This window comes from Bufo gargarizans, chromosome 2 (genome assembly GCF_014858855.1).
Source record: "Bufo gargarizans isolate SCDJY-AF-19 chromosome 2, ASM1485885v1, whole genome shotgun sequence".
Taxonomy (NCBI): Eukaryota; Metazoa; Chordata; class Amphibia; order Anura; family Bufonidae; genus Bufo; species Bufo gargarizans.
The window spans coordinates 265,638,185-265,655,788 of NC_058081.1; the positions used below are offsets into that span (position 1 = coordinate 265,638,185).

General features: G+C 40.9%; 1 protein-coding gene across 1 annotated transcript in view; it reads left to right on the forward strand.

Moving 5' to 3' along the window:
• The first annotated feature begins 268 nt into the window (after nt 1–268).
• Nucleotides 269–17,604, forward strand: part of GPR37 (G protein-coupled receptor 37) — a 45,214-nt gene continuing 27,878 nt past the window's right edge. The window contains exon 1 of the mRNA XM_044276933.1: nt 269–1,963. Coding sequence (XP_044132868.1) covers nt 971–1,963 — 993 coding nt within the window. The 5' untranslated portion in view covers nt 269–970. The remainder of the gene's footprint in view (nt 1,964–17,604) is intronic.

The following is a 17,604-nucleotide window of genomic DNA, read 5'->3' on the forward strand; positions in this document are numbered from 1 at the left end:
GCACCGCTGCCGCAAGTACTACTACAATGTACTGAGGTAAAGGATTATCTTTTCTTTGTTTGGAAAATCTAATCGGGCATGTGATACTGCCTCAAAATGCCATTCTTGCTTTTAGGCAGCCTCCCGTCTGATTTGAGATGCAAGCAGATACATGCGAGGGCACACAGCAAGGTGTGATAATTGTGTAGAGTGACATTAGATGGAGAGATAGCGTACAGAAGGGAGGAGAGAGGCTGTCTCGTTTAGAGCCACACACAGGCGCAGAGAATAGGCTTGTAAACCCTGCAGGCGGGGCTCTCGTCAGTGACAGCAGCAGAACAACCAGGGACAAGCTTTCAGAAACAGAGGTCCTTCTTCTGCACCTTGGCAACCAAGAGTGCTTCTTCACCTCATCTTCACCTACACTGCCCAGAAGTCAGACAAAGGAAAATTCAAGAAAATTGCCAAGTCTGGTCTCTCTTTCCGTCTGTGGAAGCCTGTTGTCTGTCTTTCTATGTCCAGCCTTTAATCTGATCTGATGACATCTCTGCAACCTGTTTACTCTGAGCCTGGGAGGGATTATTTTCATTTGTGATCATTAAGAGGAGTAAAAGCTGCCCCTCGATGTCTTTGCAATGAAGCACTGAAAGAAAATTTAAATGAGCAGCCAAGGGAAAGCGAACAGTTCGTACAAAGACAGTGGCACAAAAAGGGTGGAGCCCTGGTATTTGTATGAATGTACAGCATTGCCAACCTGAACTTTTTCTACTAACAGCTTGTGCAGTGATGCTGGAATGACTCCCACTCGTTGAACTGCAGTCATTTACACTATGTTTCAAAGGTGAAACTACTCCAGGGAGTGTGTAATTTATTTACACCATATTATTTCGCTGTCTGTTCTGACTGCTTTTGTCTGGCGCTCTGGAATCGAGTGACATGCACGGAACCAGCTATTTAATTCTCGCTTTTAACTGAATGTTTTCGATTAAACATGCAGTTACCATTTTACACAATATTTTTTGCATTTTTCGGAGCATCCATAGTGAGCAATCATAAATTGCAAGATGACTTAAACAAGGTGGAAGATAAAGATGGCACAACCTGGTGCCCTGATCAATCTCTTTTTCTGGACAGAGTGTATTCTAGAAGGTCAAGAAGTCAAACTGTTGACAAGAAGTCTATTCCAGATGGTGTTTTAAGGAACATTATTTGTACATTTTTACATCCAAGCTTAAGCAAACCTACAGACTCTACTTCAACTGAGCAGAATTCACTTCAGCAAGATGGCAAACAAGAACAGAGAACACCTGCACCAAATATGCAATCTGAAACCATTCCCCGGGAGCAGAGGAAGCTTAGCTACACCACCATGGAAACCAGGTATAAAGCTAAACCACCTGAGCAGCATCAGGAATATAATGCCATGGTAGACATCCGTGACAGAAATAAAAGGGAAACGTATGAACATCAGTGGAAGAAGTCAAATGACAGCTCAAACAAAACAAGCAGTGAGAAAAAATTCTTAGTGGATTTGAATGAAACTTTGCAGAGTTCAAATGTTGGAAAAGAGACAGAGCCTCACGCATTGTCCTTAAACGGATCAGTACCCTTTGCGACTAATGATTTGAAAGTGTTCTCTGATAGTATGGAAGTTAACCAAGCTTTAGTACCAAAGAACACAACAAATAAAAAGCTGCGCATAAAGAACCCATTTTACCCTTTAACAGAAGATTCGTATGGAGCATATGCAGTCATGTGCTTATCCATCATTATATTTGTTATTGGGATTATGGGTAATATGGCTGTAATGTGCATAGTTTGCCATAACTACTATATGAGAAGCATATCCAACTCACTTTTGGCAAATTTGGCCTTCTGGGATTTTTTGATTATTTTCTTCTGCCTTCCGTTGGTAATATTTCATGAACTAACAAAAAAGTGGTTGCTGGAGGATTTCTCGTGCAAAATCGTTCCTTATATTGAGGTAACTTTTATTATATGTGTTTAATGAGTATGTACTGTATGTTACTAGGAAAGTCTGTGAACAACTGGTATTAATGTACAACGTGCTGAGCATGTTAGATACCGTATTACCATAGCGGAATGTTTTGCCATAGAGTAAGGGCTTGTATATTTTATATTATTTAGAGTAATGTTCATAGAGTCTGTTACAACATTTCTCTTTACTAAACCTGCTGTATAATGCATGAATAGTATTGTTAGTGGATGTAAAACCTCCGAAAAACCCAAATGGGGGAGGAGGACCTCAGCAGCACCTTGTAAAGCAGTTAGGTGATCTCCGTTAGCCAATGGGCAGGAAGGAAGTGATGTTCTTCATACAGCATGTACTTCCTGTTGCATCCTTCTCCCATCAATCAAAGGGCAAGATGGCCATCATTGGCATTGCACAAGTAAACACGCCTATCCTGGTAGGGCATACCCTTTACGTTAATTGTGAGTAAAAGGGATAATGCTTACATGATCCTTATTTGACCTTTAAGACTGTTTAATCCCTCTTATGAACACTTGAAGGGGTTGGCCAGGACTTTTTAATAAAAGGATCTGTTTCTTTCCCAGAAACAGTGCCACATCTGACTATGAGCTGTGTTTGGTACCACCGTTCATCCCTATGCAAGTAAATGAGGTTGACTTACAATACTAGACACAGCCCATGAATAGATAGGGCATTATTTCTGAGCAAAACAAAACAGACAATCCTTCCTGTGTTTGACAGTCTTGTGTTTGATTAAATTTGTAACATTGAAAATTTATTTCTGCAGTTTATTTGCGATATGTGCTTTTTTTTTTAATGTGTAAAATAACATGTATCTGCTATTATACTTTCACTTAAGAAGTAAGAAATGGCACATTATCTAGCAGTAGATGAGCAGGAGACAGAGTATGCCAAGTTTCTGTCTCTGCTTTGGAACTAAATATGGACTCCTAAAGCTGTTTCGCCTGTCTCCAATTGCCATGCATATTTGTTCCTTATTTAAAAGTGACCAGCTTTACATCAGTGCCAGTTTTGTGCCATTCAGCCTGTAACTCTGCCAACCTCACAGCTAACTGGCTATACTCCACCATCACTCACATTACGCATGATTGGAAGACAAAAACATATCCGTGGATATTAAACATCCATTTAGCTGCCAGTATTTCATTTCTTTATTCAGAAGAGTATACATTGAAGATTTTTGTCATTTACGATAAGTACATAAAATATTTCTCTTCTGACTTTCTGCAGTGCTTTGGGGTGAACTATGGGAAGATGGAATGCACATTTTTATAACTTGCTTCAACTTGTTTGCCATTCTCAGTTAATGCTGTAGTCATACAGAATATATTCTGCTTTATATACATTACTAGATCATTAGTTTTTTTAATATATAAGTTTAGAAATAACAAAATCGTATTCCTGCAAAATGACCAACAACTGCAATTTATCAACATAAAATATATTTTCATAAATAATATTCATCTTCCTACATTTTGCTTTAAAAAAAATTCAGCATATGGTAAAGGCCAGCTTCACATATATTTGGTGATCCTGCCCAGTTCCTTACCAGCGTGGTGCAGAACATGCCATAGGGCAGTGATGGCTAACCTTGTCACTCCAGCTTTGGCACTCCAGCTGTAGTAAAACTACAACTCCCAAGATGCCCCCCTTGCTTGGCTGCTCTTAGAACGCTATAGAAATAAATGGAGCATGCTGGGAGTTGTAGTTTCACTACAGCTGGAGTACCAAGGTTAGCCATCACTGCCATAGGGGAACTGAAGCCAGAACTGATCCCCTAGTTTTTTTGTGGGATCGTTCATATTCATCCAGTACTAGACAGAAAAACGCTGCATACTGTATTTTCCTGTCGCTGTATAGACTCCGTATTTGTGCAGTACACATATATTAGTTGTGTCCAGCAACTGACCTTAAACATCTGGCCGGATACAACTGATATATAAGCAGTGTAAGGGTCTAGTCACACGTCCATAATTTTGTTCCGCATTTTGCGGACCCATTCATTCCGAATTGCGGACCCATTAATTTTTATGGGGGAAGCACGATGTGCTGCCCGGCTCCGGAATTGCGGATCCGCACTTCCGGTTCCGCAATTCCGTTCCCGAAAAAAATAGAACATGTCCTATTCTTGTCCGCAATTGTGGACAAAAATAGGCATTTTCTATTAAGTGCCGACGATGTGCGGTCCGCAAAATGCTGAACGCTCATCGCCGATGTCCATGTTTTGCGGATCCACGGATTCGCAAAACACACACAGACGTGTGAATGGACCCTTAAAAAATAATGCCAGACCTGATATTTTTTTGTTCATCTAGCCTCCCAAAAAGGAGAGAAAAAATAATTTGTACTCCGAAATGGTATCAATGAAACATCATCTTATTCCGCAAAAAAACTGCCCGCAACGTCATCATAGTGAACATGGCAACATGTCATTTATACTGTACAGTGAACTCTGTTAAAGCAACATTTTCAGTACTTTAGATGTAGTTCAAAATGGCACCCTTATAAAAAATCATCTTGCAAAAAACAATCCTTATACAGTATAACTACAAAGGTCATCAATATCCTGACTCCTAGGATCCCAGCCAATCCAATCAGCAATTTGAAAATGTTGCAGTGTCTTTCCAGCATGCCAATCACAGTTATGTACATTGTGTCTGTATGTATAGTGTCTGTGATCAGTATTGCAGCCCAGGCCCATTCACATGAATGGGATTAAACTACACATAGGCTATGTGATCAATGAACGTGATGTCACTGACCTCGGAAGAGGCCACAGCAGCCTCTTCAAACAGATGATCACTGGAGTGGCGGTTGATGGACGCCTACTGATCAGATATTGATGACCTATTCAGAGAATAAGCTATCAATATTTTACTCCTGGAAAACCCTTTTAATGTAGCTAAATAATGTCTATAGCATCTGATATATAGTTATCAGTAATGTTGACCAATATACAACAATATGCTGGGATTAAGGTTCACCTATGGTACTTGGACTCCTCTGCTATTAGGTTAAGAAATTGCTCTTGCATTCAGCAACACAATTTCTCCTATCTTTTGCCACCCAGAGACAGAATAGATTATTTATCACATGAATAGCAAGATATACAGTATAATACATAATATCAAGAATACAGCCATGCAGTCTGCGTAAAAAAGTATATGCAGAATGGGTTGTCTTAAAGGATTATTCCGGTTGATAAATGATATCCCCTATCCACAGGTTAGAGGATAACAATTACATGGTGAGGGTCCTACTGCCGGGAACCCTATGATCATGAGAAGGGGTACCCTATACCCCTCAGAGCCTGCTGAAATGGACAGAACAGCAGGTCGGGATGTTTATCTCTATGGGTGTTCTGGGAATAGCTAAGCTAGGTATTCAACTGTCTCTGGAACTCCCATAGAGATGAATGGAGTGGCAATGAGCATGCCCAACCTTGCTGCTCCATTCATTTTGGGGGGCTCTGAAGGATACCGATTCTCGTGATTGGTAGGTGCCCCTTCAGTAGGACTTCACCGATCTAATATTTATCCCCTATGCTATGGATAGGGGATAACTGTTAACAACCGGATTACCCCTTTACTGAGATCTGTTGAATTTCCAGTAGGTTAATGTATCCATATCTTCTTCTATTAGAGCTACCACATGCACATTTTATAGGTTGACTGCCTTACAAAAAAAACTTTATTCACTATGCTGATTGTGAAATGTTGCCCTGACTAATTGATGGTTAACTACAGGGACGTTTGATGGAAGAATTTGAGTTTGCTGGGTGCCAGGCAAACACTTCCTGACCAAATGCATATTGTTATATATAAAGTAATATCACTAAAGGCCCCTTAAGACATGTGGATAATTGTTCAAAAAATCATATTATTGAGCAAAAGTGGCCAGTTATTGAACAGTGTAAAACCATACCATGATCAAACGATGCTTCTTTTGTCATTCACATCTTATATGCTGACATAACAAACATTATTTGTTGGCATGAATTACACATTGTTTATAAAATCGATGAGTAAATGCACATACATGATGATCCATATAGTTGTTTGTTCTCCAAATGTTAAAGACTCGCTCAAGTACTCGCTGGTCGCATAGTTTCATCAATAATTCACACGTCTAAATGGGCCTTGAAGGGTGAATTCACATGGCATAAAATACATGTCAGAAACATTTGGCATGTATTTCCCACAAAATCTGTAGTGGGAATTTGAGGTAGACTCTTGGATTCCTGCCACTGATTTGTAGATTGTCATGCTGTGGATCCAGCTGCTAATCATTGGTCATTGAGCATGCATACGAAGTCTATTGGAGTATTGAAGATAGCAGAGAACAGAGTTTAAATCCTGCTAGGGTAGCTGACGATGCCCTTGATCACCTATAGAATATACTTCTGTATTGCCGTGTATTATGCCTCTTGGTGTACAACAGCAGGCCAAGTGTTTTTTCTTTTTTTTCCTTTGTTGCATTCCATGACTTAATTTTTCCATTAACGTAGTTGTGTGAGGACTTGTTTCTCACGGCATGAGCTGTATCCCTGTCTCTCACAGTGCAGCACTCAGTAGTTTTTGGGGTAATGTAGCTTCCAGTATGGGACCTGCATTTTCATCGAGCCATGTTTTCTTTATAAGTTAAATCATGGGATTCAATTAGGTCATGTATGATTGTTGTTTAGTTGCACATGCTCAGTTTCATCCTTCAACTGCCTCCTGAGCTCTGATAGGGAGAGATCTACAGCAGAATGGACACGTCCCCTGAGCTGTGATAGGGAGAGCATGGACACGCCCCCTGAGCTGCAGCAGATAAGACACTCCCTGGAGGTTTCCGATTGATATAAATCAAGCAGAGCAATGAATGGGGAGATGTCTGCATCCATGAGAGATACAGGGATGGTTCTAGATTTGTTAGAAACCGATTGTTATGTATTATATGATGTCTGATTTTCACTTTTTACATTAGTGATGGGATAACCCCTTTAAGTAAAACTTAGGAAGTTAAAGTATTTGCTGTAATTTGGTTTACAGTATTTTAGTCAAACATATTTGAAAGTATCTCAAAAACAGAACTTTCTTGAGATCTTAAAAAGGTACTTCCATCTAAGTCAGTGAGACCAGAATGTCAATTGGTGGTCTTGATCCTTAGGTTTCCAGTAAAGGAGAAAAAGGATGATCTGTCTAGCCCAGTATGAAGATTCTTCAGTATGTAAATGCTTCAGTGTCAAGTTTCAGCCAGCGTGTATGGTTCAGTTGTTCTGATGAGATGACAGTGTAGAAGTCATAATGGTGATATGAAATCCTGCTATAGTTTTTTGGATTGTGTAGATATCTAGGAAATTCTTGCTGTTACGTGGAGAGTTGTGGAGCAATGAAGTCAGTGGCTGCCATTTTAGCGTCCCTGTCCATATGACCTATTAGGCTCTCTCTGGCAATAACATCTTAACTCAGTAGTAACTAGATATGCAGCGAGATGGGACCCTATTGATACTGGGAACATTTTATTTCACAATTACTCTTAAGGCTACTTTCACACTAGCGTTTTAGTTTTCCGGTATTGAGATCCGTCATAGGTGCTCAATCCCAGAAAAAAAAACGCTTCAGTTTTGTCCCCATTCTTTGTCAATGGGGACAAAACTGAACAGAATGGAACGCTCCAAAATGCATTCTGTTACGTTTAGTTGTGTTCCCATACCGGAAAGCAAACCGCAACATGTTGTAGTTTGCTTTCCGTCCTGGGATGCGGAGCAAGACGGATCCAGCATGACCCCCAATGCAAGTCAATGGGGACGGATCCATATTCTCTGCCACAATAGAAAACTGATCCGTCCTCTATTGACTTTCAATGGAGTTTATGACTGATCGTCTTGGCAATGTTAAAGATGATACAATCGGATCGGTTCATAACGGATGCAGACGGTTGTATTATCAGTAACGGAAGTGTTTTTTGCTTAACCCTGCCGGATCCAGCAAAAACGCTAGTGTGAAAGTAAAAGGGGTTATCAGAAGCTGGAAATGGCGCACACACACTAATACTACTCATCTGGCTCCCTGCTCCACTCCTGGTCCCCGCATTGCTGCAGCTGCTTCTCCCCGTGCGCAGATGAAAATATCCTGTGTCATGGGGAAGATACCAATGGCAGGCGGTGACGGGGACCAGCCTCCCTAGCGTCACCCGCGATGCTAGGGAGTCTCATGCGGAAAAGCAGCTGCGGCAGTGCGGGTACCAGAAGCGGCGCAGGGAGCCAGGGAAGTAGAAACAGTGTGAGGGGCCCGGGTGTATGGGGGGCCATTTCCAGCCTCGGATGACCGCTTTACGTTTTTATGGCATGTTCACTGTGTGCACAATTATAGTAAATAGAGTGACAGTTTGACATGTCCTGGCCTCTGTGTTGTCCTATTCCATCACCCCTTCTGATTGTGGCTGTTTTCCTTAGCTTTGGTTTTTAGTGCCTATTCAGGTCAATGCACATATTATACATGTTAGCATTAAAAAATAAATGATGCTCTTACTCTGACATTTTGCATGAATAACTCATTATTACAGAAAGGGTTGTTTTCCAAGTCTAGTTAGTGATTACATTTCTCAATGTCATGCATGTTTACTACATTTTTCATAGCATAGGATCAGCCAATCAGTCTAATAAAGGGAGCTAAAATGGCAAACAAAATTCTGAATATTCTGGTCTTTTCCATATTGTGCTGCATTGTAATCAGCTTGCATATTCCATGTAAGCTGTAATGCAGTATAAAGCTAGAGAATTGTATCTGTATGTATAAATGCTAGTTATGAGGCTACAGTTCATTAAAATTCATGTGGAAAATACCACCATGGAATGCATTATTCTCTACTAGACCTGCTTATGCTTGGGCAGAAATGCTGTATAAAAATTAGTTTAACAAACTTCATAAATAATGCAGATTGAAGCATTTTGCTTGTGGTCAAGATGTGCATTTATTAATGAATTGTTCTAATGAATGGCACAACAAAAGCCCTCTGTTTCACTGTGCTATGTCAAGTTACAATGCGCTTTTTTACAGAACTGGTGGGAAAGTACACAAGCTTTGTCAAACCATTAATCTTTTAGAAACCATCCAAAAACTAATTGCATTACGGATGTTCTTTCTTTTTTCTCTCTATCTTGTCATACAGCACTTCTTGCAGAATCAGACTACCAGCATAAACAAATTTCAGAATGACATGTAGATGATACAGGTCAGATATAGAGGAAATCATTATAATACTAATATATTTAAACATGCTCAGAACACACTCCCATAGAAGTCAGTGAATCATCTCCAGGCCAGAGGTTCCTATGGTCCATGTGGCTGCTGTAAAGAATGTCTGAATGAGTGTCATTAGCGCTGGGTTTACACCTGAGCGTACTCTGTATGCACGATTTTATCGGGCGTTTTCATACTCGGCTCTGGAACAAGCAAACGCCCATTGTCGCGCGTTCCCGGAAGTCTATGGGCGGGAACGCGCGACATTACGCCCCAAAGAAGCTCCTGTACTTCTTGGGGCGTAGGGCGTTTTACAGCGCGTTCGTACGCGCTGTAAAACGCTCAGGTGAGGACCATGCCCTAAGGGAATCATTGGTTCTTGCCTGTTGAGCGTTTTACAGCGCGTAGGAACGCGCTGTAAAACGCTCAGGTGTGAACCCAGCTTAAAGGACCCACAGGTTCATATGTGCCTGCATTGCTGAGAAAAATGATGCTTTAATACAGGCAAATAAACCTCTAGGAGCAACGGAGCATTGCTGTTGCCCCTAGAGGCTCAACTTTCTCTGCAACTGCTGTGCTCTCTGCACTTTGACTTCAGGAGAAGACAGGGCCAGATGTGATCATGTTTACACTGTCTGTCCCTGCCAATCAAAGTGTAAAGGGCTCAGCATTTCCATAGAGAGCGGAGCCTCTAGGTGTAACAGCAACACCCCCGTTGCTCCTAGAGGCTCATTTGCATATATTAAAACTTTACATTTTTCTCAGCAATGCGGGCACTTATGAACCTGAGACCAATAAAGATACCTTAAACTGACAAACACACATGCAACAGGTCCGCCACTTTCTTAGGGTCAAATCTGCTGACAGATGCCCTATAAAGGGATTTTCCAGGATTTTCATATTGATGGCCTATCCTCAGGACATCAGCATGTGATTGGCAGGAAGTCAGACTCCTGGCACCCTCACCAGTCAGCTGTACGATGATGCTCTTTGAGCGCTTAAGCCTCTTTCTAGGCCATGTGGTGTCACATTCATCAGTCACATTGCCTAGGAGCAGCTCAGTCCCATTCAAGTGAATGGGGCTTAGCTGCGATATCAAGTACATCTGCTATCAAATCAATGGTGCAGTGCTTGGTTAGCTGCGAAGAGGCCGTGGGGCTCACCGTAGCTGTGGTGAGCACCTGTCACGGACGGTGTACGGGAAACAAGACAATGCAACATGCATATATGACTCACTGGATCCAAAGCCAAGGAACCAAGGGGAGACCCCTGCACAAGACCTAGCACTTTCCCTGGCTGCTCAGCCTATGCAAAGATCCCAGAGTTGGATGGTTGCATAGCCACGTACCTCGACTATATAACCCCTGAACACCCTACAATAGTGAGGGGACACGACCACCGGCTCCCTACACCAGACACGGAGGGAGTCAGGGTCATCTGGGATCCAGCAAACAGAAAATAACAGATAAATGTACAGCACTTAACTTTGTAGCAGACAGGAAAACAGGATAAGCATGCACACACACTCCAGGAAGAAGTATAAGCCGCCCAGTAATGCATTATGGGGCGGAATTTAAAGGGATGCAATCAGTCCAGCTACATGACAGCTGAGAGAGGCTAACGAGATGAGGAACTGAATACCACAACAAAGAGAACTCAAGGAGGAGGTTCTGAAAGGCTTCTATTAGAGCTTCTCAGCTGTCTGGTTGTGACAGCATCATGACTTCCTCAAACAACTGAATGAGGGGGGTTGCTGGGAGTTGGACCCCACCAACCTATTGATTGACTTATCCTGATGATAGGCCATCAATATGAAAATCCTGGAAAACCCCTTTAATGGAAACTCAGGCAAGATAGCTGCCCCTAATCATGTACAAAATATGGAATTAGAAAAAGATAATTTGAGTCTGGTTACAATTAGTAATAAAGATTATAGGTGATAAATTCCTTTTAAGAATTTTTTAACTACTAATTTTGAGTTTAAGGTGTATCCTGAAATGCCATCATTGCTTTCCTAGTGGTGTACATCGTGTCTCACCTGCACTATTGTATCTGTGCCCATGGCTACAAGAGATATGAAGTCATCATCATTGGGAAAGAGACAGCGTTGGACTAGTGGGACAAAGAGATTAATTCCCATTGTATTGGTGGAGTACATCTTTAAAACAAACTAGATTGAACCTTCATTGTCTCTGGCTTTCAAGTAAACTGTATAGCATGTGCAACAAACCACATTAAAAGTGTTGTCCAGCTTAATTGTAGTATGATAATATGTTATGTGGCATGTTTCATATCTTCACTATTTTCTAAATAAATACTTTTTTTTACTCAGAGGCTGAAACATATCCTGACTTTACTTTCCACATGGATGAGGGTTTGTTTCAGTGTGTATAAAGGCCCCTTTACAGGGGGCAATGATTGGGGCAGTTATCAATATGGAGTATTCCTAGGAAAGTTTGTTCCCGATAACTGCCTGTGTAAAGGTGCTGCCAATCACCTGAGGCACACCACTGTTACTGAACTATTTACCTAGAACATTATTGCCAGCCTATTGTTCTGTTGACAGACTTCAGAAAGATAAAGAGAAGAAGGCCTACAACTACAACCTTCATATGTGTTTATTGGGGAGGTTGTGTACTATGATCTACAGTACTTGGAACTGTGCCTTATTACTGTTGAATATACTACTACTCTTTGCAATGCACTCACCTGCCTTGCTGCGGCATGGCCGCCATAACTCAGTTGCTGCAGCAACCAGCCCACTGATAGACCATCAGAGAACAGAGATGCCAGGACATTGATACTCAACACTGGCGTCATGTGCTTCCTGCCAGAGGGCTATTTAAATACGCAACTGCTGGCCACAATTGCCTGTGATTGGCCTTCTTAGCCTCACTAGGATCCTTGGTATTCTGACTTTTGGATTGTCCCTCACCTTGAGCCTAACTGCCAATTGTTCCTCTGACATGATCTCCTGGCACTGACCCTGACTGTGTTTGTATCATGTGTTGGTTCTGACGTATCTCTGTGGTCTGGACTCTGGCTTGATTTTGACTTAGCTTTGCATTCTGATCTGGTCCTGGTTTGCCTGTTTGGTTATGACCTGTTTCTGTTTGATTATTCTTTTGTTACACTAGGATAAGGCTGCGCCACCTAGTTAAGTTAGGGAATGTCGCCAAGTTAGGAGCTGCCATTTACGGTGGATCGTTCAAGTTGGTATGGACAGTGGTGCGGGTGGAGCTCAGGCCTGCACTGTTTCCTACCCTATGTCATAATCCTATTCTGCACTTTAGCAAATAGAGACTTATCTAGTGATATTTTCTGGCCTGGTTACGACTCCTTCACCATCCGCCTATTCGACATAAAACATGGTTGCCGGTGCGGGCACTCACTCAACTACAGTCGACGGCCATTTCGCTTTGTTTGGCCTCCCATGTGATGGCGCCAGAGCGCACGTCCTTTTTATGCCCGGCTGGATGTCATCACTATGACAACGATATACATTCTTTAAAACCAGGCATTATTACATATCTTACTTAATGAATACTGCTAAATAGTTCTGATCATTGAAACCTAGAGGTCCCATTGTATTTTGTTTTATTATCCAAGAGGTTTCTTTTTGAAGTAGTGAGTGATGTCTATCTCCTCCATTTTTCAATACTCCTACTACTTCTATTCCTGCACATGTGAGAACATCACTATCCCCTCTGTGCACTTCTCTAACATGTTCTATCAATCTAGGTGACCTTATCCCTGTCTCAATGGATTTTTTTTGTTTTCTAAATCTCACATATAGATATCTTATGTTTTTTTCCTATATAAAACCTCCAACATGGGCAAAACACAACATAAACCAAATACTGTGCCTGGCCTGAAATAAACTGTCTCACTATATGCTTCACTCCCCCTATGTTCAAGTATTTTGATCTAATCATAAATCGAAAGGCTGAACACTGACCACATAAAAAATTCTCTTGTGAAATATTTTATGTAAGGCACAGTGTTTGGTTTATGTTATATTTTGCCCATGTGGGAGGTTTCATATAGGAAAAATCCATAAGATATATGAGATTTAGAGAACATAAAAAATCATTGAGACAGGGATAGGATCACCTAGATTGATAGCACATGTTAGGCTACTTTCACACTAGCATTTTGGCTTTCCTTTTGTGAGATCCGTTCAGGGCTCTCAAAAGCGGTCCAAAACTGATAAGTTTTGCCCTAATGCATTCTGAATGGAAAAGGATCCACTTAGAATGCATCAGTTTGCCTCCGTTCAGTCACCATTCCGCTCTGGAGGCGGACACCAAAACGCTGCCAGCTCTCCACCTGACAAAGCGGAGCCAAACGGATCTGTCCTGGCACACAATGTAAGTCAATAGGGACAGATCCGTTTTCTCTGACACAATCTGGCACAACAGAAAACGGATCTGTCCCCCATTGACTTTCAATGGTGTTCAAGACAAATCCTTTATGGCTATAGAAGACATAATACAACCGGATCCGTGATGTATGCGGTTGTATTATTGTAACGGAAGCGTTTTTGCAAATCCATGATGAATCCGCAAAAAAAGAGGGGATGTGCAGGAATAGAAATAGCAGGAGTATTAAAAAATGGAGGAGATAGATGTCATGCCCTACTTCAAAAAGAAGACTCTTGGATAATAAAAACAAATGCAATGGGACCTCTAGGTCTCAAAGATGAGAACAATTTAGAAGTATTCATTTAGTAAGATATGTAATAATGCCTGGTTTTAAAGAATGTTTGTATGTCATTGCCATAGTGATGACGTCAGGCAGGTCAATAGAGGACGTGCACGCAACCATGTTTTATGTCGAATAAACGAGCTGCAAAGGAATCTGGTGAGTGCTACAAGTTTATCTTCTTTTAACACTGCAAGTAAATAAGTTAATACCATGTAACAAATATCTGACAAACTGTACCGCTTTAGAGTTTTTTGGTACTGGATTGCACTATTCAACTTTCATGCACTTATGTGACATTAAACCAGATAATTGCTATAGGACTTCTGAAAAAAGCTGAGCACAAGTTCAACTATTTTCGGAGGTCCCACAGCAGACAATGGAGAGGATGTTATGCACAGTGTGCTGTTTAAAATACTGTGGTTGCTGTGCCATACCAAGCTCATCACATAAATACAGCACCTGAACCAAACTCATTACATAAATATATCACCAGGACCAAGGTCAGTATATCCAGTGCATTCCAAAAGTCTTCAGACCCTTTCACATTTTTCACATTTTATGTTGAGGCCTTCTGCCCTCAATTCCCCTTAATAAAAAAATATGAAAATAGAATTTTAGAAATGTTTGCAAATTTATTGAAAGGGAAAAACAAATTTTTTTGCATGAACATAAGCATTCAGACCCTTTGCTATGACTTGAAATTTTGCATTGAAGCCACCAATTTCTCTTGATCATCTTTGAGATGTTTCTACACCTTGGTTGAAGTCCGCCGGCGGTAAATTCAGTTGATTGGACATAATTTGAAAAGACACACCCCTGTCCACATACAGTAAGGTCCCACAGTTGACAATGCATATCAGGGAAGAAATCAAGCCATGAGGAGAAAAGAACTGGCTGTAGAGCTGGAGACGTGATTTTGTTGAGGCACATATCTGGAGAAGGGTGCAAAAAACATTTTTGCTGCACTGAAGTTCCCAAGACCACAGTCTTGGGAACTTCCATAATTCTTAAATGGCCTCTATAATTCTTAAAAAGAAAACGTTTGGAACAACCAGATCTCTTCCTACAGCTGTCTGCCCAACCAAACTAAGTAAAAGAGCCTTGGTGAGAGAGATGACCAAGAAACCATTGGTCACTGTGGCTGAGCTCCAAAGATTCTGTGTGCAGATGGGAGAAACTTTCAGAAGGTCGAAGAAGGCCCACCATTACTACAGCATTCCACCAATCTGGGTCAAAGTTGGGGAAGGTTAATAGAGCAAAGTACATGGATATTGGGCCGAAGGTTTACCTTCAAACAAGACAATAACCCTAAGCACACAGCCAAGACAATACAGGAGTGGCTTAGGGTCAACTCTGTCAATGCTCTTGAGTGACCGAGCTAGAGCCCTGGCTTGAATCCACTCGAACATATCTGGAGAGACCTGAAAATGGCTGCTTACACTACGGTCCCCATGCAACCTGACAGAGTTTGATAGGAATTGCAGAGAAGTATGGCAGAAAATCACCAAATCTTGATGTGCAAACCTTGTGGCATCATACCCAAGAAGACTGGAGGCTGTAATCATAATCACTGCCAACTGAAAATGCAATATTTTTGTTTTTCCATTTTAATAAATTAGCAAAGATTTTTAACATTCTGTGTTCACTTTGTCATTGTGGGGTATCGAGTACAGAATGATGGGGAAAATTTAGATTTTTTTTATTTTATTTTAACACAAGGGTTTAAGGACTTTCTGAATTCAGCATCAATACAGATACCATTTGCATAGTCAGGATAGCCCTTGCCATATAAGTTTCTACATTGTGAAATTATAACTCCCAGTATAGCCTGAAGAGTTGTAAAGATATGATAGGAATTGTTCCACAAAAGAGAATGTTACCACCCATCATAGCTCTTAGTAGCTCTTCTCTGAACTCTCTCCAAAGTATCAATATCCTTCTGGAGATATGGTCTCCAGTACTGCGCACAATACTCCAAATTAGGTCTCACTAGTGCTCTGTAGAGCGGCATGAGCACCTCCCTCTTTCCACTGGTAATGCCTCTCCCTATACACACAAGCATTCCTAAATCCCTTTCCTTAGATACTGAGGTTAGGACTGTATCACTGATTGTATATTCTGCTCTTGGGTTTTTACGCCCCAGGTGCATTATCTTGCACTTATCAACATTAAATTTTAGTTGCCAGATTTTTGACCATTCCTCTAGTTTTCCTAAATACTTTTCCATTTGGTGTATCCCTCCAGGAACATCAACCCTGTTACAAATCTTTGTGTCATCAGCAAAAAGACACACCTTACCATCGAGGCCTTCTGCAATTTTGCTGATAAATATATTAACCCCTTAAGGACACAGCCTTTTTACACCTTAGGAACAGGCCATTTTTTGCAAATCTGACCAGAGTCACTTTAAGTGCTGATAACTTTAAAACGCTTTGACTTATCCAGGCCGTTCTGAGATAGTTTTTTTGTCACATATTGTACTTCATGACACTGGTAAAATGAAGTAAAAAAAAATATTTTTTTTGCACCAAAAAATACCTAATTTAACAAAAATTTGGAAAAATTTGTAAATTTCAAAGTTTCAGTTTCTCTACTTCTGTAATACATAGTAATACCCCTAAAAATTGTGATGCCTTTACATTCCCCATATGTCTACTTCATGTTTGAATTATTTTGGGAATGATATTTTATTTTTTGGGGATGTTACAAGGCTTAGAAGTTTAGAAGCAAATCTTGAAATTTTTCAGAAATTTACAAAAACCAAATTTTTAGGGACCACTACAGCTCTGAAGTCACTTTGCGAGGCTTACATAATAGAAACCACCCAAAAATGACCCCATTCTATAAACTACACCCCTCAAGGTATTCAAAACTGATTTTACAAACTTCGTTAACCCTTTAGGTGTAGCACAAGAGTTATTGGCAAATGGGGATGAAATTTGAGAATTTCATTTTTTTGGCTAACTTTCCATTTTAACCCATTTTTTCCACTAACAAAGCAAGGGTTAACAGCCAAACAAGACTGTATCTTTATTGCCCTGACTCTGCAGTTTACAGAAACACCCCATATGTGGCCGTAAACTACTGTACGGCCACACAGCGGGGCGTAGAGTGAAAGGTGCGCCGTATGGTTTTTGGAAGGCAGGTTTTGCTGGACAGTTTTTTTGACACCATGTCCCATTTGAAGCCCCCCTGATGCAACCCTAGAGTAGAAACTCCATAAAAGTGACCCCCATCTAAGAAACTACACCCCTCAAGGTATTCAAAACTGATTTTACAAAGTTTGTTAACCCTTTAGGTGTTGCACAAGATTTAATGGAAAATAGAGATACAATTTCAAAATTTCACTTTTTTGGCAGATTTTCCATTTTAATATTTTTTTTCCAGTTACAAAGCAAGGGTTAACAGCAAAACAAAACTCATTATTTATGGCCCTGATTCTGTAGTTTACAGAAACACCCCATATGTGGTCGTAAACTGCTGTACGGGCACACGGCAGGGCGCAGAAGGAAAAGAAATGCCATACGGTTTTTGGAAGGCAGATTTTGCTGGACTGTTTTTTTTACACCATGTCCCATTTGAAGCCCCCTGATGCAACCCTAGAGTAGAAACTCCATAAAAGTGACCCCATCTAAGAAACTACACCCCTCAAGGTATTCAAAACTGATTTTACAAAGT